General features: G+C 38.2%; 2 protein-coding genes across 4 annotated transcripts; one reads left to right on the top strand and one right to left on the bottom strand.

Annotated features, from left to right (window-relative positions):
• Positions 1-1,639: 1,639 nt before the first annotated feature.
• Positions 1,640-25,876, bottom strand: pot (zona pellucida domain protein papillote). 3 transcript variants are annotated; one of them, XM_088034151.1, is made up of 5 exons: positions 25,854-25,876; positions 10,755-10,807; positions 4,645-5,004; positions 4,458-4,597; positions 1,640-4,409 (listed from the first exon to the last, which is right to left on the bottom strand). In XM_088034151.1, the coding sequence occupies exons 3-5, from the start codon at positions 5,002-5,004 to the stop codon at positions 2,060-2,062; spliced, it is 2,850 nt and encodes a 949-aa protein (XP_087890277.1). In that variant the 5' UTR covers positions 10,755-10,807; positions 25,854-25,876; the 3' UTR covers positions 1,640-2,059. The 3 variants fall into 3 exon arrangements, with proteins under 3 accessions (XP_087890277.1, XP_087890276.1, XP_087890275.1); XM_088034150.1 differs by lacking the exon at positions 25,854-25,876 and adding an exon at positions 19,988-20,212; XM_088034149.1 differs by lacking the exon at positions 25,854-25,876 and adding an exon at positions 20,031-20,212.
• Positions 24,316-25,447, top strand: LOC148175691 (phenoloxidase-activating factor 2-like). Its single transcript, XM_088034657.1, has 2 exons — positions 24,316-24,490; positions 24,544-25,447. Exons 1-2 carry the CDS (start codon positions 24,324-24,326, stop codon positions 25,445-25,447), a joined length of 1,071 nt encoding a protein of 356 aa, XP_087890783.1. The 5' UTR covers positions 24,316-24,323.
• Positions 25,877-26,073: the final 197 nt, after the last annotated feature.

The raw sequence follows: 26,073 nt of genomic DNA, 5'->3' as shown, positions 1-26,073 counted from the left end.
CAAATTACGCTTTTAGAGGGTAATTTTAGACTCATTTTCAAGACGCCATTTCGGGGCGAAAACTACATTTAATCTTATTAAATTTAATATCAATCGAAAGAGCAGTTCGAGATCTATCAACTGCCCAAATCTCAGATCGATCGGGCAAATAGTTTACGAGGAGTGATCAAAAAACGAAAACTTGAAATTTTTTTATCGATTGAGTCCCAAAATTTTTTTGCCCAAAAAATTGACCATTGAATTTTCGACTTTTGAGGAAGTTTTCTAAAGTAAAATGAGCCGAGAAAAACGCTGATAAAAACCGTTTCAAAAAATCTCTTGTAGTTTCCGTGAAATCGAACTTTGAAAATTTTTCAACCCAAAATTCAATATCCGAAACTTTGATTATTTTTCGACCGATCTTAACAAATCTTACTTTTTTGAATTCTACGTAAAATTCTGCGTAAAATGAGCACGAATTACTTTAAGATCGCTCTTTAAATAAGCGAGATATCGACCGAATTAAATTTATATTATTTCGTTGAAAAAAAATTATTTGATTAAATTTGTCTATTTAACTCTAGAGTGCTATTATTAAACAAACATCTTCTGTCTTTTCCATCTAATAAACAAATCAATGAAAACCTTATGCAACAAATGCATTTCGTTTGTTTTGTGCGTTTTTGTTATCAACTTCCAATGAATTAATTCTTTTGCGGGCACAATCTAATTAGCATAGAAATTTAGCCAATAAACAACAGTTCTATTAGACCTTTAGCCAATGAATGAAAGGTTGCGACCGAGTTGGTTGTTTCGGTTCGTTTTTTATCATAAAAACTCCTTTGATAAAGACAATGCCAGCCAATAGAATCGATTCTTTTTTGCGTTTTAATGCGATTTCAATCACATTGTCCATTTTGTTTCGAAGAATGGATCCACCCATTTAATAAGAAATTCCAAAATTTGTTGTAATGAGAGCACGTCCAATGTTTTATCGTTTTAAATTAAGAAATAACGCCGAAACACTCGTATTGATTGCGAAACTTTAAAACAGCGATTCGCATTTCCTTCGATTTCCTGTCAAAGCTCATTTCTCCCCGGTTAAGTTCCAAGAAACATAACTCATGAATAATTTTTCCATTCTTAATCAACTTCATTTTTTACTTGAGACACGCAGAATAAAAACTTTCCAAGTAACCTTTTAGTTCATTTCTAAAGACGTGAAAGTTGGGCGCATGTACAAAGCCTGTATTATTCATACATGATTTATAAACTACAACTAAAACGAATGTACAGAGGAAACCTCTCAGTTCTCAAAACTTGCAAAGTTATCCGGCGCCAACAAAACTTTGCGACGAATTTTCCGCAAATTGCAACGTTAAAACAAGTTGAAGAGTGGCGCATCCACCATTTTTGTATTGTCAGGCAATTTACTCGACAAACAGAAATATTTGTTCATCGCTGCCACAAGAAATTCATTACCGATGTTGCAACATCCTCTTTAAAGAGCCTCGGATCAAGCAAAGCATGAAATGAAAATGTTTTTTTGGAAAATATTTGCGCTGAACGTTTTAATAGACGTTTTTATTTGTTGTTTCATCTGGGTATTTGTACATCGGTCGGTTTGTTTTTATTCACATTTTCGGACGAAATGAAACGATTTTGGGTAGAAAATGATTTATTTATTAAAATACAAACTTAGTACAGTAAGCGTTTATTAAATATTGATTATTGGTACTTGTGAGCACCTCGGTTACAATGGTGTTAAATAAAACTTCTATAAATTAAATTAGCTACTTACGAGAGCGAGGTTAATAAGATTGCAAGAAGCCCACTTACCCCTCCACCAGAATTGAGCATACAAAAGAAAAAAAATAATTACAACTAGTTTAGTAAAGCACCCACTTCTTCAGTCCCCCACACGTTCCCGTGGAAAAGTGAACAAACGGGTTCAGCCCTTGTCAAAATCCATAAAACCATCCGAATCGTACAAACGTTATCACAGCATTCTAGTTACTAAAATTACGTTGAAATTCTACTATTAACAGGGCAGTATTAATACCGTTAGATAGTTAGGGAGTTATTTAAAACTAGCTTCACTGTCGTTATCTCCAAACCAGTCTTTTCGGCCACTTCCCATGAAACTGGTCGACGCTTCACTTCGGAACTCCTTGGTGACGACTTGCGAGGTCATTCCAGGTCTTTGAGTGACTTGGCTGCTGGCACTAGCTTGCCACACCGACGAGTGCTCGCCGGATCCTCTAGGAACATGCAGCGGCTGTATCCTGCTGCTTCTCTGAGACTTGGGAGTCGCCTCAGGACTAGTGAACTCACTAGCGGTGTCGTACCGCGAAGGCGCCACCCATCGCTCGGTGAACTCGCTGGCGGAGCGCGCCAAACTCGGCTGACTCAAAGACCTGGCCAACGAAGGATGGTGCGAGGAGTCCTCGTCTTCGTAATACCTCGCGGGATAATAACTCGAACTCTCCGAGTGGCTGTCTTCAGGGCGGCCGAAATCCACCGTTACCTCCGACATGGATCTCAGATCCACCTCGCTGCGGTAGCTCGAGCGCGAGGTTCTTCGGGAACGCAGGGGAAGAAGCGCGTGGACGATGGGGTCTTGGGTGAGAGTACGAACGGAACTACCTCCATCAGAGTCGTACTCGTACAACGTCGGCAAGCTGCTGCGGCGACTCCTCGTATCCCAGTCGTTCTTCTTGCGGAAGCGGCTTTGACTCTTCGGTTTGTCGATCGGGGTGAGAATTCGAATAATCACGTCCCATTTCGGGGGCTCGAAGAGTTTCTCGTATCGAGTGTCTTGTCGGATTCGTTCGAAGTCTTCGCGGACCACTGCTTCAGTGAGGAGCGTGCGAAGAGTGGATTCGGTGGTGATGATCTGTCTCCATTTCATCTTATCGGACAGCGTCAGCTGCGAGTTGAACATCTCTGCGCTTTCAATGACTGGACCTTCTTCTTGTTCGGTTGGTTGCAGGACGCGGATCAACACGTTCCAGTTGGAAACCGCCGGATTCTCCAACGGGATGTTGAAAGTCGAGAGAAAACTCTCTTGGGGACCTGGAGGAACGGCTTGTTGAGCGATGCTTCCGACGAGCTCCGGGGAGTTCAAAGGAAGTTTATTATCATCGATGGTGTTCTGCGGAGGGAGGCTCATCGCCGCACGTTCCAACTTCGGTGTTAAAGTCATTCCAGAAGCCGAAGAAATATCGGAGAAGTTTTCCCATTCCGGAGGCTCCGGCATCTCCACCGGGTAGTTCTTAATCGTGACATCCCAGTGCTGCTCCGGGACAGCTTTAGCACGAGTGTGATACTCGGTGATCAATCTCTTATGGCGCTCGATGTCTTCGATTGTCTTCTTCTCGGTGATGGTTCTCAAGAAGACGTCGTCCACCACGTGCGAGGTGACTTCCGGTTTGTGCACGACAGCAATTGGCGGCTCTAGTGGCTGCGGCGGTCTCATATCAACAACGTATTCTTGTCGGGGGACAATTGGTGGCGGTGGCGGCGGTGCTGGCTTACTATGATCATCCATAATCTCCGTCATGGAGTGAGTGTCCGTCATCTCAGTGTTCAAGGACGCTATGGACCTCGCCGGCGCCATCCTCGGCGGCTCCTCATGCAACTCCTGTTGCCTCCTCAAAATCCTGTTGTAAGTCGGCGCCGGTTGAATATGTCTCGGTGGCGGATGCAACTCCGGCACGTACGTAAACTGCGTTCTTTCCGCCGGAGGCGGCGAATCAATTGATCTCACGCTATCCTCTCGCTGCTCAAGAATGGTAGACAAGTTCCTTTCGGTTCTCGCGATAGAACTCTCAGTGTCGGAAATGCTCAAACTTGGGGGCGACGGCGGAGCTCTCTTCACCCTCACCTGGACATCGAACTTCGGCTGTTCCTTCGGCACAGCCAGAGGAAGTCTCGGGACTGTGGTCACGACAGCCGTCGCGTTCTGGATGTGTTGTTCTTGCGTCTGACCGTAGCCCTCGCTGTAGAAGCTGCTGGTGTCGGGGAGGTACGCTTGGTTTTCGTAGCTACCACCTGAAGACGGTGGTAAGGAACCTTCTTCGGCTTCCGAGTGCGATTCTGATGGGTAATCTGAAGGGATGAGAAGCCCTTCACTGCCGGAGCTGCTGTCAGCCGCCGCCACCACGGGGGCGTTGACGCGGGGGATCTTCAAACCCTCGAACATGGAGAGGTTGCCCAGGGAGCTTCCAGAGAATTTCGTTATTTCGGAATCGGCAATGGACGGGAAGGGTTTTCGGATGACAGTCATGTTTCTTCGTCTGAGACAATAGTAAGAGCATCCCAGACCTAGAAGGAGTAAGGACAGGAAGAGAATTCCGCAGAAGATGAGGAGGATCTGGAAAGGGCGCAGTGCTGGTTCGAGGACCGCCGCCGGAGCGATGGGACTCTTACTGCAAAGTTAACATGTAATCACCCTCGATACAATCGGAGATTTTCACCTGAAATCGACGAGCGGATCGGGGAGCGGCGCCACCGGCGGTGGATACCTGCACACGATAGTGATGATTTCATCCCCATCAATCTCCAGACCTGGATGGAACCTCACGACGATGTTATTAGTGAAAACACGCTGAGGATTCTAAAACAACACGTGAACTCCACGCAACATCCCCTGAAAGTACATACTTGCTTCGTCCCGCATCCCTTCAAAGGCAGCTCGAGTTTGTAGCTGTAACCCCCTTTCCCGTACACCTGGCAAGCCGAATTCCTATCAAAATCCGCGTAAGCGATCCCGTAGAACTTATCGTTGAATTTCAGTTCGACTTGCATAGAGCCGGCGGCGCAATTTAGAGCGGCTTTCGTACGGTTGAGGAAGATTACAGGGCTGAGATCGTCTAGTTTGGTGACTTTGCCGTCGAGGGTGGCCTGGTCAGGAAGACCTTTGCCTTGATACTCGATGTTGTTGGCCTGGTCGGCATAGTTGGATTGGGACGCCGCCAAGTCCAGGAGGAACAGTGCGGAGAAAACGACTAGAAACTGAGACATCTGCAAAGAAAAAATAATCAATACCTGCCCCAGGTAGGTTAATTTCGCGCCGAATTTTCTCACCTCCTGACCCAAAATAATTCCACGTCTGTATTAATTTACTGTACTTTCCAGCGCTAATTGTTTGAGTGTGTAATCGGACCCACTTCTCGCATTGTTTTCTCAAATTTGAATTTCAAATTTTCAGGTCTACAGTTATGGCGATTATAACTAAATGGTAGAAAGTGAGAATGAACTCTAATTATTAACTCTGAAGTTCTAATTTAATTCAACAAAAAAAGGTGAAGTTTAGTGTCCGAGACACAGAAATTCCATTGAAGCGTTAATGGAATTCGAAATATTTAATAATCCAGAGAGGAGAGAAAAGCATGCATTCAATAATCTCCTAACAAATTAAGCTCATTAATAATTTGTACATATTTTCTCTTCATTTTCACTGCAGAGAGCTCTCGGAGATATTTGTTTTCTTCAGTATAAACGTGTTTAATAGTGATGAATAGCGGAAATAATTAAAAAGGAAATTTCCTTTTAGGGAGAAACAAAAAAATGTGCACGGAAGTTTATTGCATTTTTCGCTGGAGCTGTCAGTCGAAAAAATGCATCCTCCGTTTATTTTGTTTTGCCTTCAGTCCAGGAAAAATAAACATGGATCTCGGAATAATTCGCATAAGACTGTATTTTAAAAACCTTAAAACTGCTCTTAGTATTCACAAGCCCATTTTTCCGTAATTTTGGTAGTTTTAACTATTTTTTTTAACCATTTTTGCTTTTAAGAACTGTTAGGAACAATAAAATGAACGTCCACTCAAAAAATCAGCCTTATGGAAATAATTCCAAGCTTTTGAAATTTTTGTATCTATTTTGCCTGGACAACTCCCGGAAGATTCGAATTTTCTTCTGCCCACCCCTTTCCCCTCGTAAATTACCATGCACGTCCGCTAAGTGAGTTATTTTTCAACGCAATGACGCATAAAGGTCGTCGCCGCCCACATAATTGCCAATATAATTTAAAACTTCTGCAGTTGCCCGACGAGTTCTTTCCATCTTCAACTATGTCTTTGAAATCGGATCGCCGCTCCGCGCTTCAAAAAACAACAACAGCACTGCATACCGCATCGGCAATAAATAAAGAATTTTTCAAGATTTTTCGATAGGTTTTGTCGAAATAATCAGTGACTATTTGAAACTGGTTCAGCGTCCATTGACTTCCAGATGGTTTTTCTGTGGGCGACATTTTGGGTGGGAATGAGAAAATGGGAGTCTGCCGATTCCACAGTCGTAAAGAAGAAGAGATAACACCAGTGGTAACCGAGGAAGGCTCGATGCGATTTATGACTGCAACGATAAGATTCTCTGCACGAACTACTTGAGGAAAAATCGCATTAATATCGCACTGGAAGTTGGAATAAAAATTCACCCCCGGGTTGCTAAAGGCAATTAACCCTGAATTAGGCAAACAAATTTACACTTTTCAATTATGCAAATGAACGAACTGATCTGATTTAATTGAAATCTTTGTTTAAGTTCGCTGGTGGAAACGCAGAAATCCCTAGACAAGAGAGTTTTTTATTTTAACTATTCGTGCCTTATCTGTGTGTATTTAGGACGGTTATTACTTATCAATTTATGAGGTCGTGATTGGCTAAATCATAGAGGAAAAATAATCATACGATGTTTAAATAATTGCGAGTAATAAATTAGAGACGAAATGTAACATCTCTGCCTAATAAGAGAATTTATGGCGGTCTCAGTCACGAATCCTTTTTTCTAATCTGGGACTCATTCGTAACTGTTTCGGAACTGGTGAAGGGTTTGGAAAGGAAGGTAATGAAACGTGCCATAGTAATCTGTATAATTAAGGAACGCATTCACTTTAGCTAGAATTTTAATAGAAGAGCAAAAAATTTTCCGCTTTTTCCTTATAGGAGCAAATTTCCTCGTTTCCACACAAGTCGCTCCTGAGTCATTTCACCTCTAAAACCACAAAGAAATTCCAGCCAACAAAGACACGAATTAATGTAAATTTATACAAGTTCCATCGAAAGAACGGCAACAAATCAAATTTGTTTTTCAAGAGTTTGTCGACATTGAGCCACCAAACCAAGAGAGTTTAACACGAAATTAATAATAAAAAGCATAGAAAGTAACAGTCGTTATCCTTGGCTACGAAATGTAGTTGTTACGACATTTTTATCGACTCGTGGGTAGTCCGTAGGTATTTCTTACGAGCTTAAACCAACTGTAAACTCGCGTCACTCGTAAATCGCTTAATATTTTTCTATATCTACAATGTAATATGCAAATTAGGAGCTAATGAACACTGGCACTTAAACCAGTGACAGCTTGTACATATCTAGGAATATGAAACATGAATTTATTCGTACAACATCGTTAATATGTTAAAATATTGAAAGACAAACACGAGCACCGCTGCACAAATAAAAATCGATGAAATAAATAATCGTACTGGCAGCATCACGACTCTTTTGTTCCGGGTTTGTACCAATGGAAGTAGGTTGCGGTTTTGTTTTAGTACACCGTACGATCGGCGAAAACGGACGTTAGTTAGCACGAGGTTACGGCAAAAAGTCGAGGATTGTTAGACGAAACCCACAGCTAAATAAACTTAAACGGGCGCCATTTTGTGGTTGCGCCACCGTGTTAAAGAACAACGGAATATGCTTTGTGCTTTTTTGTTTCGCCTTGTAAACATTGAATGCACTTTAGAGTTTCCCGTTATCACTTGTCATATTTTTCTTCTTTACCGAGCGCCGTTATTGAATTCCAGAACAATGCGGTGATGGCGAAAGGAGATTTAGAGAAAAATTTCTGATTTGCTTGGCGATGATGATAATTTGGAAGACGTAAATTTGTTGGAGATGTTTCATGTCTTTAACCTCAAAGTGTAATTTGCATGTTGTAACATCTGAACAAAGTTCCAAGGTCCTCGTCTATTTACGTTAAATTGTACAGTTAGATCACTATAAATTTATAAATTAAAAAAAAACTTAAAGTGGAGAAGTTATTCATTCTTTGATATAGATTTAGTCGTGCATTTTTTCCGAAAAACTCAAATTTTTTACTTTTGGAAAATATAAAAAGGATTTTTTATCTAAAATATCGCAAAAAAACGATTCCGAAAAGCGTTTCTTAATATTTGGCTTAATTCCAGAGATATCGAACAAAATCATTTTCGAACCTCCAAAATTTTTGCCCTCTGGCGACTACCCGAAATTTCAAACGCCCCTAATTCAGTTATTTATTGACGGACGAGAAAAATTAAGGTATTTTTAGATTCAGCGCAAAAATCTGCGTAAAGTGTAGTTCAAATTCCCTCAAGAAATAAACGAGATATTGACCAAATTAGATTGTCAGAGGGTTTTTAGGGTCATTTTCAAGACGCTGTTTCGGGGCGATTAATATTATTAATAATATTAATTAATAATAAATTAATATTATTGAATTATATATCGATTGAAATCTATCAACTGGCCAAATTTCAAATCAATAGGGCAAATAGTTTACGACGGGCGCTGGAAATTGAACATTTTTCATCGATTGAGTCGCAAACTTTTCCTACTTTGAGTTCTTTTATAAATAGATACCTATAAACGACTCCAAATTGAATACTCTAATGGACCTATTAAAGCGGCAAATTCGAAAATAGTATATTATAGTTTCGAAAATATCGAGCTTTGAAAATTTTACAACCCAAAATTCAATATATCTAAGTTAAATTTCTAATATAAAAAACGCAAGAAAATCGATGGCGCAAACCACTAGAAGAATTAAAAATTTGGAACTGAAAATCCGAAACTTTGAACGACCATAACTCAGTTGTTTGTTGCCGTACGCAAATTTCAAGCCCAGATTTGAAATCTGTGCGAAATTCTGCGTAAAATGAGCTTCGAATTTAGAAGGAGACAATTCTACTTTCGAAATGACTTTCCATTCCAAATTTAGCGCGAAATAGTACGTTTAATAATATCGTCTAGTTCGACCTGCGAAATTTAGGTTAGCATAACCACCGTAAACCCCAAAAACTATAATTTTCTAGTTTAACAACCTTCCATGAACCAATTTCATAAATTTCGGGCCGAAACCATAAACCATTCAAGTGCATATCGGCCTTCATTATCATTATGTAAATCAAACCATATCGTCCACATATTAAGCAACTAAAAATACCGATCTTTGTCAAGTGAAATCGAAAGCCGCTTAGTTCGACTTATAACGACCCGAATTGAGGCCAACCATCTTGTTCCACTAATAGCAACTTTCATTTTCCGAGGTGTCTTATGCACATTCGCATACGAGCGATGTTTGCATATGCTCGATGATATAACGCGCGTTATGAAATCGGTTCGAGTAAAGTCAACGCTCCATTTTAATCGTACGAGAACAATGATTGGGCATTAAAACCCCTTTGATTAATGAGGCCAGAAAAACCAAAACAGGCTCTTATAATTAATAACAAGATAATGACCTCATAATTAATTACGTAAAACGCCCGTCTCACGGCTTCTTGCTTAGAATTATGATCGCTATCATCTTCCAATTTGCCACATTTGTCAACAGCCAGCACAGACATTTACCAGAAAGACACCCTCATAAACCACCACAAAGTGTACAATTTTCCCTGTAGAAACACGACAAGTTAAACGTCGCATTTAACGTAATTAATTTGATGGAAGCGGCTGGACTCGTACTGCCGAAAGCGAAACGTCTCCAAGAACAAAGACCAAGTTTAAGATAATAAAAGCTTCAAGTGCAGGATCGTTTTTCAAGTCATTCTCATCGACATCAAAGATCGGCCAGCGCGCATAATCCCAGGTAATATTTTATGGACATTACGTCACATGGGGAGAAGAGGAGACCTCCAGCAAGTGCAGATTTAAATGTAGATAATTAATTTTAGACGACCGTGACGGCTTTGCTGCTAATTAGTCGAAATGCAGACGAGAAACTGACAATTACTGGGGGATTAAACGAGTTGAAGAAAATATGGAGGAGATGGGCGAATCCCCCCACACCCCCGTTAATATAGTCGCCACAAAGCGAAGCGTTTGGTAAATAATCCCCATGGAAATGAAGCAATTTCTTTCGCCGTTACGTGTCAATATCTACAGCCAAAGCGCTTATCCTAAGGGAAATCTGCTTACAAGCGAGTCACAGAAGTTTTCGAGAGTAGATAAAAGGTAACACGACTGGAATTTATTCTTGGTCGTATTAAACGCTTCAATTATATCCTCTCATACATGCCATCGACCCTTCCACTTTTGTCCTCTGATTTATAGGCAATAAGATAAGAGAAAACCTGTAGCTATAAAATCTCAACACAATGAGCCGCCGAAAATAACGGAACTTGAATGATTGATGTCGAATCAAAAAACGACTTAATTTCTTAAATTACGATGAATTGATTCTATCCTAGTCGATACATAAACTCTCCTTTATTACGTAACGTAACAGTACTTGCATCCTGCCAGCTCTGTATTTATTTGCTCCACTTAACTGTACATCGTTTTTTGATCGGCACACATGAAAGTAAGTGGCTGTAATTGCCCGAGTACCTACTTAATTAATTACTTTATGTTTAATCAGTGCCCGGAGCTGTCACGAGAACCACAAAGAAAGACTTTTCTTCGGAGAGCCGCTCATCAAATTTACTATCAAAAATGCCTCTAAACCGGCGAGTTTGAAGCAAATCCGTGCCAAGGCCGCTCAGAAACCACAATGGTAAAACTCACCTTTAAAATCTGCTCAGTGCTTCAATATTGTTGAAAATGTTGCATGGTTTAACCTAAAAAGAAAACAATTATTAGTATAGTTCGGACAAACTAGATACAAAAATTTCAAAAGCTCGGAAAAATTCCCATAAGAGCGATTTTTTGTGAGAACGTTCATTTAAAATGTCAAAACTCCTCATTGCTGCTAAAAAAGTTACGCGGTGGTAAATGTCAAAGAAACAAATATTTGCAAATATCAAAAATACTTATTATGAAAATTATACTTTATCAAATTTACCACAAAAAGATGTCTTAATATTGTTCGTAGGAGTTACCAATTATCCATTTTATTTCTATCAGGATCTTCAGAAACTATATCAAGTTCTTGGAGAAAATATACACAAAGAAATTCAATCTAAAGAAGATTAATTTCATACAATTTGTTTAGAATAATAAAATGAATTAGCCTTATGCGAATTTTTCCGAGTTTCATGTTAGTTTTGCCTAGACTATTATTAGATGAGTCAAACGCGCAGGAAATGATTCAAAAAATTGGAAACTGCACCTAGTCAATACGTGATTCATTCAGTCAACTCCAAGAATTTCAAACAAGTTGGTGGTGTATTACCAGCCAAAGCTCCGGAGCGAATGTAAAGTACACTTTTAAATTACTCTGACTGAAATATAATTGTTTGTCATATGCATGGGTGTCGTTGGAATGCACCGTGAATTTGAATTTGTTGTGGCAGTGAATTTTTATTCAAGTCATGGGGGCTGCCGCTGAAAAACTCCACAATCAAGACCGTTTACGACCGTAACAGTTTCTCAGAAATAAAAACGTTAATTTTCCCAAACAAAACCACAACACTGCACGGACTGGAAAGCGTAAATCTCTTAAAACACAATTAATTTATGACGGCCATAAACCGGATAGTAATCATCGCATAATAAATTTAATTAAACATACACGATAGGCCATTAATTGCATTTCGCCTAATTATAGCCATCGAAAAAGTCCCGATGCAGGTAAAATCTGCTTGGTAATGGATATACGGGATATCATTGTTCAGCTCGAGGAAATTTATACTAGGATAATTGTGAATGAAGCATCAATTTTCCTGCGTTGATGGGTAATAAATAAGAATTTGCGTTAAACGGCGTAGGATAAGTAATGCTACAGTGTATTCAACTAATGTTATGGGTTTGTATGACTGTCTGATGGTAGAAATGGATATGCGTGTGGTTGTCATACTTCCTTGATTGTATCGGAGTGGTATCGATTTCTTTACCAAATGGGGAGACCATTTTTCAGGCGCGGCAAGATTGAGCATCACAAAAGAAGTTTTGCGCTAATTTGTCCTGCAATGCCTAATTTCGTTTTCGAGTTATTTCAAAAAACAGGGAATAGAAGGCAACCCAAAATACCGATTTCAATGGCACAAAATTATGATTTTTACTTTTTACTTTTTTGGGTTCCACGTGAAATTCTGCGTAAAATGAGCACAAATACTTTAATATTGCTCCATAAATAAGTGAGATGAAAAGCAGCTAACTTCTACATTGAAAACATGAAAATTTCGAATTCGAACTATCCAAAACCAATTTCTAAGCTAAAAAATCGTGTATTCATTCACAAAATGGGTCTGAAAAACTGAGACTTTTCTGATAAGAATTTCTTCCGACACGAAGAATCGAGAAACTTGAGAATCGCACCCCGCAATTAAACATAAAACCTCAATCGCATTGTTTCCCGACTTTCTCTCGAAAGTGTGAACTTCCCATAATCTTACAATACAACCAAAAGATTGAACTTTCCCTGATTAAATTAAGCGACAGAAATGTGGTCAACTCTTATTACGAAAGAAGCTTCAAATCCCATTTCGGGTCGAATTCTAAAACGATTCTACAGGACTAATTAAACGGTGAAAGCACTTTTCCTTTCAAAGCAACCAATAAAATCGTCGACCTTTGAAAGGTCTTGACCGGAAATGGTTGAAGATTCTCATGGTGCGCCCGGCATATGGTAGTTTCAACTCTTATGTCATAATAATGACGGACGAAAGTCACGCCCGGAATGTAGTGATGTAATCTCTTTGTCTTTCTCAAAGTGTGAAAATAACAGGTTTGTGTGAACATTTCCACCGAAAAGAGTCTTTCTCATTTCCATGGAGCTACACGATCGTAAAATTCAGAGAAAGAAGTCGTAAATTGGTCAAGTTATGCAACGGTGGATTTGTTTATTAGCGAGTGTAATTGGTTGTTGGATTCCGAAAAGGAGAAATATGATAAAGCGTCCGTTTTAATCCAAACGTCAAATCTATTCGTGAAGGTTACATTTCACCTCCAGAGCTAATTCAAAGAGTTTACCTACCACACATCCCAGGTCATCGAACGGAATAAGAAAGGTTCCGCGACAGACCCTTGAGCAATACCATGATTTATCTGAATAATTAGAATAACTATCGGACATCCTCAGGACTACACTCATCCATCATCGGCCGTTATTCCGATATTTCACCACAGTACAGTAGCGAGCGAAAAAACATTTCTTTGTACCAAACATCTAATTTCATGCTCTGCGCTGGCATTCAAATCACCAAACCTCAATGCGAATTCATATTTCTCCCCACTACAGGATTGTGACAAATGATCCGAGTAATTCCTTTTCGTGTCTCTGTGAAAAAAATCCAAACGCTCTGCCATCCTGCTGTGCTCAGCTCGTTATTGAGCAAACGCACAGAACTTTTATTACATATCGACATTACGATTTCTCTCTTCGGAATTCAACTAACGCATTCTTATGCAGCGAAATATGATTAATTGCGCTCATCATTTTCCATAACGTCAATACCACTGATGATGCTTTGTTCACAGCGCTAGAGAAACCTCGGCATCCACAGATAACAGGAAGGCATTTTTAAGATTCTGATGAGATATCAGAAACCACTTGCACATAATTATATGTAATTTACGGGATATATTATGCGTTTCTCGTAAACTTGGCTCTTTTCTGAGACGTGCTCGATCCGAGAGATTACCAACGAGAAATTCGCTAATTTATTGGGATTTTTCTAACGGTGCTGTTTGATTCAACGTTTCCTGCTTAATAGTCCAGGTAAAATAGACACAAAAATTTCAAAAGCTTGTAATAATTCTCATACGGCTGATTTTTTTATTGTTCCAAACAAAATATCAAGAACTTTTTCTAGTTTTTGAGAGTCCTCTAAAGAACAGGATGGATCTTATGTATATCTTTGTTGAAATCTTACAATTTAGACTCATTCATTTAGACTAAGATTCAGGTAAGATGAAACCGCGGCAATTAACACATACTGTTGAAAAATAAAACTTAACTTTTTCACGCAAAATTAAAACTATAACTCTTACCACCATTAAAACATATACTTTTCACCAGTTTATTTGAAGTAAATAAAGACACAGTTTTAATTGCCTTGTAAACTTCATTTTAGTCTTCATGTCTGTCTTTAGCAACAATAAGCAATAATAAAGTTGGTCATTACCAATATTTAAAATTGTTAATGCACAACACTTTTAACCATTTAGTCAATGTAAAATCCTTTAAGAGTTCTTAAAAGCAAAAATGGTTTTCGACCATTGACGATAAAACGGAATTTAATCGAAAAAAGAGAAAAATTTTGGTCTACAGTGTGTCCCCGGATTGAGTTCACAAGAGGGAACAAAAGTTTATTTTTCATTTTACAAAAAAATGACAAAGGAATAACATTTTTTGCTTATTTCAAAACAGATAAATCTGCAATTAAAATTTCAAAATTATTAGTTTCTTCTCTTAAAATTAATTTTTTCATTATTTTTATTTATTAAATTTTGTAATCGTATTTAAATAATAGCAGGCTGTGGATTTACAATATCAAATAATGCGTTAAAGATTAAAGAAAAATTTACCCAATAATGTGTAAGCATTAAAAAATTCGAAAAAAAATGTAATTGCATCCTTCACAATAATTGAGAAAATTCGAAACAGTCTTAAAGAATTACGAGTTAGAATTGAACTATGTGCTAAAACAGGTAATGGGTCAATCACATAGTGGAAATTGCTTGAGTTAAGGAACAAATTTCATTCCTTTGACATTTTTTGCAAAATTAAAAATAAAAAATTTCTCTTTTTGTTTTTTCCGATTTTAAGAACACAGCTTGATAATATTAAAGTTTTAATTAAAGATTTATTTATTTTAAATTAAGCAAAAAATATTATTTCTTTGTCATTTTTTTGTAAAATGAAAAATAACGTTTTTTTTCCTCTTGTGAACTCAATCCGGGGACATACTGTATATTGTCAATAAAAAATTCTAAAATTGTTCTTTTATGCTCTATATTTTGGCATTTGGCACATTAAATAAACATGTCAAACCCCAATTTTAATTGTATTGACGTTAAAATTACCAAAATTACGGAATTTTATAGTAGATCGAAATTTTGGCTTACCCTCTTAATATATTTTTTTTAATATTGCTCTTCCTTGCTCAAATATTTTGGCATTTGGCACTGTTAATAAACGTGTCAAAAGTAGTAACTACTTCAATTGGAATAAAATGTTAAATTCTCATGATTCTGCATGTAAATTCAAAGAGCAGTTCTCAGGTCTTTAAAATACTCTGTTATACATTAAGAATTTCACCATTAGTCAACGTTTTCGTACACTTTGGAACTAATTATTCAGAGGTTCTTGTTTATTTTGCCTGGACTTTACTCTGATTTTTTTCCTGCTACTTTTGACTTGGTGTCAACTCTTATTTACATAACTTGATATCCGCAACAATAAGTTATTTTATATTACAATTATTCAATCGTGACCTTTACTTTCAGTTTCAAACCCACTGGTAACTAAAATACAACACCATTCCTTGGTTTCAAGGCAAATGGCTAATTAGAAAGTTGAAATATCAACATTCATGAGGAATTATCGGAGCACTGGTGATTTGCGCTTTTCCCCAATTGTTATAAAATTCGATTATCTCGGATTTTCCACCACGTGGAGCGGAAAATGCGTCTTTATGCCGCGAGAGAAGAGGTAAACGTACTTGAAGAACAAAATCTTGTATTTAAATCTCCACACTTGAATGTCAGCTTTCGAAACTGGTGTCCTACGCACTGAATAATAAATTTCGCTTTAATCGTATATTTACCAGTGATCTCACCATGAACCGCTATGTCCGATGATCTGCATCGAAGAGATGTTAATGCTCGCGCAAGAATCGATCGCTTTGCTCTAATGCATATTGTTCTTCGCTCTGTGAACAATAAAGCTCCAACCAATTATTTCTCAGACAAGCCGCAATATTTCTCCACTTTTTTTCCAGCGAATGTGTTCTCATTAATTTCACTCCGGCGTTAATTAAGTAATAATGAAATTATTACACCGAGCGAGGTGTGGTTTGATCGCACAAAAAAGTGCAAGGTCGCTCTTTATGGTAAAATTCTAGACGCACCTGACGGTGATAAATAACGCCGATGTCATTCGAGATAAATCCTCCGTATCGTCGATTTTCTTTGTCCAGGCGCTATAAACCGATAGAAAAGTGAACGCATCTGCGTAATTGCGTAATGAGGACTGGCTTCTTCTGATCGACCGTTGAACTTAAATCTTCGATTTCCCAGTGATTTTGACGTGTCCATATTCGCCGTGTCTTTGTTCCTCAAGGTGAGTTTGTCGCAGGACATTTTAAACAAGTGCACATGCATTAAATCCGCGACCACATTGTCCTTCGAGTATAACCTTGCTTCTTTTTTGTCGTGCTAGCTATGCGGCATAACTCTGCACCGAGTTTAAACCTAGTTTAATAATAAAACCGATGGAAATTCTTTCCGAGTTCTTCTTGAAATGATTAAATTTCAACATGTCATGACGTCACGGCTCGTAATAGTTATGCAAATAGAGATCCGTGCAGATAATGTTATGCACGAGCCTCTTGCTTGCTTTCCACTTCCTTCTCTCTGTGAAGCTACGATAATTAAACACTTAATGGCCTGTTATACAATGGTAAAAGTACGAGGAAAGGAACACGTGAGAATTGAATTTCTTTTCGATTACAGAGACCTTTCGGAGACGACTTGCCAAACAATATTGTTGTTATGCTCGTTTCCATTTAGCATAACAGGTGGGACACATTTTTAATGGAATTTACAACGGGGCAAAGAAACAATAGCTGCTCTCAGATAAAAACGGGAGATAACACGGCGAGGGGCTTGGAAATCCTCCACGGACACGCGAAAAACCCGCAAAACTATTACATGCACTATAAAATTGCTGATAAGCGTCCGTTTATATCAGTTTGAAAAATAACAATGACTCATCTAGTCTTGTACAATGACCCAAATAGACATTATAAAGCAATTATTAAGTCCTGAATTTTCCGTCCCAACTTTTCCCCGATGATTCTTTTCACTAAAAATTCATTCATGACACGAAGCGGAAATGCCGTGTTATTCATTACATCGATCGACCGGAAACTGGAGATTTAAATTCTAGACTAGAAAAGGTCAAATTGGTGAAATTCGAAGAAACCTTCCACTGTTTCTTTGTGAGGGAACAAAACGATAAATAGCTCGCACCTTTTTACATCTTCAGTCTTGTGCGGACGAAAAATATCTCCAAATTTTATTGCTCTATTGGCTAAATTAGTAAAATTACAGATTTGACTGGAAAATATTGAACATTTTTTGCTTGCCTTGAAATTGAAAATTTCTAAAATCCGTCCCTGTTGCTCCAAAACATTCTAATTTAGGATAAACAGTTGCCAACTTAAAAGTAGTAATTCCTCTAAATTTCATTGTCTTAGCATCAAAACTACCAAAATTACAGGTCTGAATGGAAAATATTGGAAATTAGATGCTCGTCTTGAAAATGAAAAATTCTAAAATCCATCCCTGTGGCCCAAAAAATTTGGGATTTAAAACAACTAATCAACATATCAAAAATAATAATTTCTCCAAATTTCATTGCTCTAGTGGCCAAATTAGCAAAATTACAGATCCGACTGGAAAATATTGAAAATTGTTTGCTTGCCTTGAAATTGAAAATTTTTAAAATCCGTCCCTGTTGCTCAAAACCATTCAAATTTCGGATAAACAGTTATCAACTCAAAAGTAGTAATTGCTCTAAATTTCATTGTCATCAAAACTACCAAAATTACAGGTCTGAATGGAAAATATTGGAAATTAGATGCTCGTCTTAAAAATGAAAAATTCTAAAATCCGTCCCTGTGGCCCAAAAAATTTGGGATTTAAAACATCTAATTAACATATCAAAAATAATGATTTCTCCAAATTTCAGGGCTCTAGTGGCTAAATTAGCAAAATTACAGATCTGACTGGAAAATATTGAAAATGGTTTGCTTGCCTTCAAATTGAAAATTTCTAAAATCCGTCCCTGTTGCTCAAAAACATTCAAATTTCGGATAAACAGTTACCAACTTAAAGGTAATAATTCCTCTAAATTTCATTGTCTTAGCATCAAAACTATTACCAAAATTACAGATCCGAATAGAAAATAATAGAAATTAGTTGCTCGCCTTGAAAATGAAAAATTCTAAAATCCGTCCCTGTACCCCAAAAAATTTGGAATTTGGAACAGATAATCAAAATATCAAAACTAGTAATTTTTACAAATTTCATTGAAATTGAAAATTTCTAAAATCCATCCCTGTTGCTCAAAACCATTCAAATTAAAAATAAACAGGAACCTACTCAAAAGTAGTAATTCCTCTAAATTTCATTGTTTCAGCATCAAAACTACCAAAATTACAAGTCCGAATGAAAAACATTGGAAATTTGTTGCTCGTCTTGAAAATGAAAAATTCTAAAATCCGTCCCTGTGGCCCAAAAAAAATGAGAAATCCTAAATTTTCCATCCCAACTTTTCCCCAATGATTCTTTTCATAAAAAATTCATTCATGCCATGAAGCGGAAACGCCGCGTTATTTCATCCGATCGACCGGAAACTGGAGATTTCAATTCTAGGCTAGAAAAGGTCAAAGTGGTGAAATTCGAAGAAACCTTCCACTGTTTCTTTGTGCGAGAACAAACAAAGCTCCATTATGGAGCCCATCAAAGTCTCCGTGGAATGCTATATCTTCAGAAGCGCACGATAATAATAAAATGGTTATTACGATGCCTCCTGGAATTGTTGCAAGCGGTACGAATATCGTAAGTAATAATTAGTAACAGTAAATAAGGAATGTCGGGGCATTATTTTGATTTATATTATATTCGAGCGTATTTAGTTATGTCGGAACTAATATGAGCACCGGACCGTGGAAGACGGCAGCTGGAAAATTCACCGGAGGATAACTAGAGACTGAGACCGTTAAGCAAACATGTCATATGCTAAAAGAAAATAATTGCATCATCGCACTGTGTTTGAAATTTGAACAAGAAAGAGCGAAAAACCGGATTTCAATTCCGGATTTTTTTAATTTAAATAGACTCGAGATATCTAAAATCTATAAATTCGCGCATAATCGGAATTAAATCTGATAAGGATAATTGCGTTGTTCAAACTTAATCGAGTTCTACTGGAGAGTTTTCGCACAATCACTTACTGGTATTATCTAAACTAATTAAACTAACTAAATTACTCCGGATTTTTATCCATTCTTCCAGTTGATCAGTTCTACCAACAGGTTAAAAGGTGTTAATTAGTACAACTTCATTACAAAAACAAAAAATGCGAGGTTCAAGTCTATTTATTTATATCTATGGAACAATGGAATATAAAATCCATTCGTTTCATATTTCATTATGTTAACTTCGCGTTTGATTTTATGGCGGTAATTCGCTCTAACGATTTCCGAAGAACTGTTAATAAAATGTTGTTTTTCTCCAGCTTGACATTTCAAGATTGTGTAATGCTCAAGGACTAATTGTCCTCAAAAAGTGCTAATTGATCTCTGGACTTTTCGAGCAATTTTTCTCCATCGAACTCACGCTACTTCATGCTTCAGCAGCCATGGACATGTTGCTCTTATATAATCTCCATTTTAAATCAATATAAAGTATAGGCTGTGTTGGAGATGACGGAAATGGAAGGTCGATTTATAGCCTCTCGGGGCGGGAAAATCGTTTATTTGCCCCGGATAATTGCCTCCAGTGTGCCCGGAACCAACAAGCAAAAAGCGAAACTGTTTACCCAAAATTACAACAGACCCCCTTGACAGAGTTAATGAATGCAAATTGTTGCGCAAGCACTTCAAAGAAAACTCTCATGAATCACGTACTGAGTCAGAGTTCGGATCCCGCCTTGTCCCGGAAGCGACTTACCACCGGATCCGCGGTCCCGGAGTTATCCAAATTAAAGCGCACTGTTCACAATGTCAGGCTGGCGCCCAAGCAAACACACAACACACCGCAACTTGGAGGTAAACGACGGTAACGACGGTCTCACACCAACTTGTTGGTTGGCCGCGTGCATCGGCCGCGAACACCGCGAATACAGCTACGTCACAGTGGTACCCAGGAGGGGTCGGAGCTGTTTAGACAACCGTGGAAAAACGTGCGTGGGTGACAACATCATCACCTGCACGAGGAGCGGAATGCAAAGGGACGCAATGGGAGACTTTAATGGTGGGTCAAGGGACGTCTTGAAAATAAAAAATTCTAAAATCCGTCCCTGTGGCTCAAAATATTTGGAATTTTGAACAGGCAATCAACAGTTCAAAAATAGTAATTTCTCTAAATTCCACTGCTCTAGTGGCTAAATTACTAAAATTACAGATTTAAATTTTTGCTTGCCTTGAAATTGGAAATTTCTAAAAATCCGTCCCTGTTGCTCAAAAACATTCAAATTTGAGATAAACAGTTACAGAAATGTGAAAGGACGCAATGAGAGACTTTAATGATGAGTCAAGGGAGAAAAGTTAATAAATGTGCAGTGCGTAGAGGCCCAGGGAATTATAAATGTGAGCGGGCTGGGCGAAAAAATGCTAAAGTGCATCCGGCTGGTGGAGCAGTATTAACTTTTAAATCAAAGAGCAAAGGTTGTATTAAGTTTTAGATTTGCGAAAGTCGTCCTTCATCGACGCAAAATGAACTTAAAATTCCCATTAACAACCACACTGAAAATTAATTAAACTCATAATTAAGTTTCCATATTTCTGCATATTTGCAAAATTCGCAACGGTACTTGGAGGTATTGCTAAGAAAACGCAGTGTACAAACTCATTAAGAATAATTAGAATACTTCCTTCAAAGTGTTTGTTTAACAAATCGTTTCCTCGAGGAAAGATGCCAGGAATATTTGCATGACAGTGGAGGGATTTTGTAAAATTCCAGAGAATCGGTTTTGGCTCCCAGCACATCTTTAACAATTCAGTGAGCGTTTGTGGAGACAACACAAGAAGAGCTCGTGACAGTCTTGTATCCCAGGCACGTTCTTAATAACAATATTTTTTATCTCTAAAACATGACAAGTCTCCATTTGAATTTCAGCTTCTTCAGACAATACTTTCCAAAGTGAGAATTGTCAAGTTAATGCGTGTCTGCATAATCCGCTCAGGCTTCCCACATTAATTCCCAATTACTGCATATCATAAGTGAGATCTTATCAGAAATTTTAATCATCTACTTCTCCATTAGGCTCGATCCTGAAAGATTTAAGAACTTAATTAAAGTGAGATGACGGACGTCCAACGACATCTCTTTCAATTACCTGTAAAAACCTCGCAGGTAATTTCTTAGAAAACGAAAACTCCTCCCACACATAACTCGCCATTATCAAAAGTCAATCACGCGAATGTGAATTATTGCGAGTACGCCCCTGAGCGCCGTGCAAAAATTTCATTGTTGAATTACACGAATCCGGTTTCGATTAAAAATTCACTTATTAATAAATACACGCAGCAGAACATTGCAGCTATAAATTTCTATTCAAATGGATTTCTGCTCATTTTTCCAGGGTCGAAGTCCTGAAATTTGAAAGAATGCAGCGCGTCTAGACCAATGTAATCTAAAAAGATAAATGGCTTGTTAGATGGTCTAGATGCATAAGGTGGGTAGAAGCGTTTCTTCTTTTATGGTTGTTAGGGTACGTTTGTGGGTAATCGAAGAGATTGCTGGTTGTATCGGCGTTTTCACAAAAATTGCCTTCGGGTCATGTTTGAGTGGATGAAATTATGAATTTGAATGGAACTGTGTAACGGCTTGTTATTCCAGACTGTGTTATTATAGTACAGGCAAAATAGACACAAAAATTTCTAAAGATCGAAATGATTCCCATAAAACTGATTTTTGTGTGGACGTTCGTTTTATTGTTTCAAAAAAAATGTCAAAAGTCCCCATGTTTACCGGTGGTAAATGTTAAAGAAAACAAATATTTGCAAATATCTTGACACTGGTGATTCCAAATTCCAAATTGTACCTTATCAAATTTGTCAATAAAATGTTAAATTCTCATGGCTCTGTGAATTCTAAGAGCAATTCTAAGATAGGTATTTAAAATATACAATTATAAATTTTACCATGAGTCAACGTTGTCGTACATGTGAAACACAATTCTGTCATTTTGTGTACAAAGAATTGCTCAAATTTTTCAAACTATCGTTCTAGATAACTAAATCACTATGTTATCACACTATAAACGGCAGATCTTAATATTGATAAGTGTCAAACTTGCCTGTGTAATTAAGACTAAAATGTAACATTTTGGAGCTAATTATTCCGAGGTTTATGTTTATTTTGCCTGAACTATTACTCCAAAAGTAAAAGTCCGATTTTTCAATCGCCCGTCCCCCCAATTTCGCATGGCCTCAATTACCTTAATCCATTCCACGCGCCTTCAAGAACGTGCAATTTGTACAGTACCCCGGCCTAACAATACTCGTTTGTTATTTTCGAAGAGAGCCAGCGGTAGCTCCAAATAAAAAAGAACCATGTGTTGGGTCGCAGCCTTGCCCACCAAATATGGTAACACGTGGTAGTCCGCGATGCCCACTACACCCCACACGATCACTTACCTGCTATGGTATTTATGGAGGTGGACGAGACGTGGTTCAATTTTCAAGATTTTTTTGTTGCGAAAATAGCGGTAACGGAGCGTAGGTTGGGCCCTAGGCCGAACGAACTTTTCTCTATTATTGAAATTGCGACTGCTATTAGAGCAATCAGTGGATTCCGTTAACATGCAAATTTTCTTGACGGAAAAAGAGTTTCAAAGAAAGTGTAACAGGTGAGAGGTGTTTCTTTACCGGAACAAAGAAGAGAAAAATGCGATTATCATCTCTTATTCACTTTCGAATCAATCATTAAATTAGTATGCAGATTTAGTTAGAGTTAATATCCAATTAGTACAGTAACGTGATGTTGAATATTACACAAATCCGAGTTAAAGCGACATAATTCGAATGACAAGAGCATGTGTCAGTTGTGTGTGGTTTGAAGAAAAACATTGTTGCATAAGGACAATACAAATTAATTCCTTTTCATTGACAAGTGCTTCGAGCATTCGAACAACATCATAAAAAACAGGAAACGACACAACATCTAATAATCACACTTTAATAGTGATCAGTTTCGAAATCGTTTCTATCGCTTCGTAAAGTCAAATTATTTTCCAATTAACGTAAAGCCGCTGGAAAATTAAACTCAAGTTAAATCATTAGAGTTTTATGGTTTGAGCCGGCTTCAAAATCGTTTTTGTAAGAGAACAAAAAGCTAAATAGCTCGCACCTTTTTACATCTTCGGTTCTTGTGCGGATGGAGAAAATCTTTTTTAAATGGTATAAGAAAAATTTACAATTATGCACCTTTCATTCTTCGGTTGTCTTGCGTAGTGCATAACTCTTGAATTATTCTCTTATTTGATTCTAGTTTGGAATACTTAGGTGTATTGTGGAGCGCTTTTATCCGCCGGCACTGCATTGTAGTAATTATTTCAGTTTTCCGAGAAGTGGCGCTTTAATGAGGCACTTCTTTTCCTATTAAAAACACCCTTTTCAAGTCATATCTTGAAAATAAAAATTTCTAAAATTCGCCCCTGTTGATAAAAAAAATTGGAATTTAGGATAAACAATCAACAACTCATAAGTAGTAATCCCTCCAAATTTCATTGCTTTAGCGTCAAAACTGTCAAAATTATAGGTCCGAATAGAAAGTATTGGAAATTTGTTGCTCGTCTTGAAAATAAAATCTTTTAAATCCGTCCCTGTGGCTCAAAAAATTTGAGATTTGGAACAGCTAATCAACATATCAAAAATAGTAATTTCTCAAAATTTCATTGCTCTAGTGTCAAAATTACCAAAATTACAGATCCGACTAGAAAATTTTGAAAATTTTTAGCTTGCCTTGAAATTAAAAATTTCTAGAATCCGTCCCTGTGATTTAAAAAAATTGGGATTTTGGAAAAACAGTCACCAAAAAAAGTACTAATTTCTCCAAACTTTATTGCCCTAGCATTTGTGCTTAATGAGATCCCGCATTACGTATTCCCACTTCTTTTCCCATTAAACCCACAAATTACCCTAATCCTTCCCCGAAAAACACCCTTAAAGTAGAGGGGCTTGTTTAAAGATCCATCCCCTTCGCTATCGCCCAGTGAAAATCAAATCGTCACTTCCAACAATGTTGTTTCTCACCCTCGTATTTACTCTGCCTTTGCTGACATTCTCTCGATATCATCGTTTCCAATATAACCCGAGAAATATACAGTGCCATTGTGTCCCCTCACATCTTTGTCCCGACGCCGACGACGACGTAACAGTGAATGGCCACGGATTATTGGACCCTAGGTAAGTGAGGTGGAATCTATAGTTACCACGGAAACTTTTCAATTTCGTTTCAGAATAAGCAACGAAATCTGCGCAAAATCAAACGAAATCTGTTGCAACAGCCCCCAGGAACTCCCGGAAAGTGAGCCAAAGCCGCGATGTGGCTTTCCAGCTAACCGTGGAAACTCGAGGATCACCTCAGGAACCGTCACGGCGTTCGGAGAGTTACCTTGGAATCTCATCATTCAAGAAAACGGGGGTGATAAAGGCTCGCATTTGTACAAATGTGGCGCCTCTCTGATTCACCCCAAAGTAGCCATAACCGCGGCGCATTGCGTCAGCCCTTACTCCGACGAACCCGAGAAACTCCTCGTGCGAGCAGGCGAATGGAACGTGGACAGTCAAGACGAGCCATCTCCATTTCAAGACAATTCAGTTGAAGAGATTCTTATTTACCACGACTACAGCCCGGCGTCGTTAAAAAACGACATCGCGATATTGATCCTCTCGGACAGTTTCGTCCTCAAGGATAACGTCGGGATTCTTTGTCTGTCCACTCCTTATCAGGACATCGTTGAAGGGGCTTGTGTGGCCAGTGGCTGGGGCAAGAATGCCCACAACAAGGGGAGATACTCCTCGACTTTGAAAAAAGTTCAACTGCCACTTATCGATCGAGAATTCTGCTTGCAAAGTCTAAGAAAAACACGCTTGGGGCCCCGGTATCAGTTGCACAAGAGTTTCATTTGCGCCGGGGGGAGGAAGGATGAAGACTCCTGCAAAGGTGATGGAGGGAGTCCTTTGATTTGTCCACTCTTGGAGGATAAGGGGCGATTTGTTCAAGTTGGCATTGTTTCGTGGGGAATTGGTTGTGGGAACGAAGGAATTCCGGGGGTTTATGTGAACGTTCCCCTTTATTTGGACTGGATAGAAGACGAAATGAGCGAGAGGGAACTCGACGCTAGTTATTTCAAAATTTAAATAATAAATACATTATAATAAAAACTTTGTTTGTTGTCACCTGTTCCTAAGTCAATTAAAAAAAACCTGAAGAAGAAAGAGCCATCGATAATTCAAGCCCATTAGGCCTTTTTAGTACTAGAAGGACCTAGTTTTGGATTCCAAAAATTCGCTCTAATGGAAAATAAAATTCAATTCAATCAAAAAATTAACGCTGGTGGCGCCATCCCTTGACTTCAATTTACACCACAAACAACCGAGTTCAATCGCTTAAATTTTTTTATTTACTCGCATTTGCTCATTGATTCGTTTGAAAAACTTGAAGAACAACACGACAGGTGCTTTAGCAAGACAATTGCAAGTCGTAACAAGAATTGCAGAACATGTAAAGGGCTACAAACATAACCTCAAAGTAGGGTAAGCTCACCTTATTTCCTGAGTGTCTTTTCTGAACCCATCACCTGGAGAACACTGAGCACTGCACATAACTACACATTGTCTGAGCACAAACACAGTAAAACCCTTCAAAAACACTTTTATTACACAAATTCACAACTCCGAAATTTGAAGAGACGCGCAACTTCGGAGACCATCGGTTGGTCCCGTTCTAGTTTTTTTTTTGGAACTAGGGAAAAATTGGAAAAATT

Source organism: Gnatocerus cornutus, chromosome 4 (assembly GCF_029298725.1).
Source record: "Gnatocerus cornutus isolate USDA-ARS CGAHR chromosome 4, icGnaCorn1.1, whole genome shotgun sequence".
NCBI lineage: Eukaryota > Metazoa > Arthropoda > Insecta > Coleoptera > Tenebrionidae > Gnatocerus > Gnatocerus cornutus.
The sequence above is the reverse complement of the archived record's forward strand: the minus strand, read 5'-3'. Positions and strand labels throughout refer to the sequence as shown.

What these genes read in the sequence shown, in the direction of transcription:
- pot (XM_088034151.1), bottom strand. Translation starts at nt 5,004, where the DNA reads ATGTCTCAGTTTCTAGTCGTTTTCTCCGCACTGTTCCTCCTGGACTTG. An exon ending in AGGGATGCGGGACGAAGCAA is followed by an intron (nt 4,598 to 4,644) that starts GTATGTACTTTC and finishes GTGTTGTTTTAG; the next exon opens with AATCCTCAGCGTGTTTTCAC. An exon ending in GATCCGCTCGTCGATTTCAG is followed by an intron (nt 4,410 to 4,457) that starts GTGAAAATCTCC and finishes TTAACTTTGCAG; the next exon opens with TAAGAGTCCCATCGCTCCGG.
- LOC148175691 (XM_088034657.1), top strand. Translation starts at nt 24,324, where the DNA reads ATGTTGTTTCTCACCCTCGTATTTACTCTGCCTTTGCTGACATTCTCT. An exon ending in CACGGATTATTGGACCCTAG is followed by an intron (nt 24,491 to 24,543) that starts GTAAGTGAGGTG and finishes ATTTCGTTTCAG; the next exon opens with AATAAGCAACGAAATCTGCG.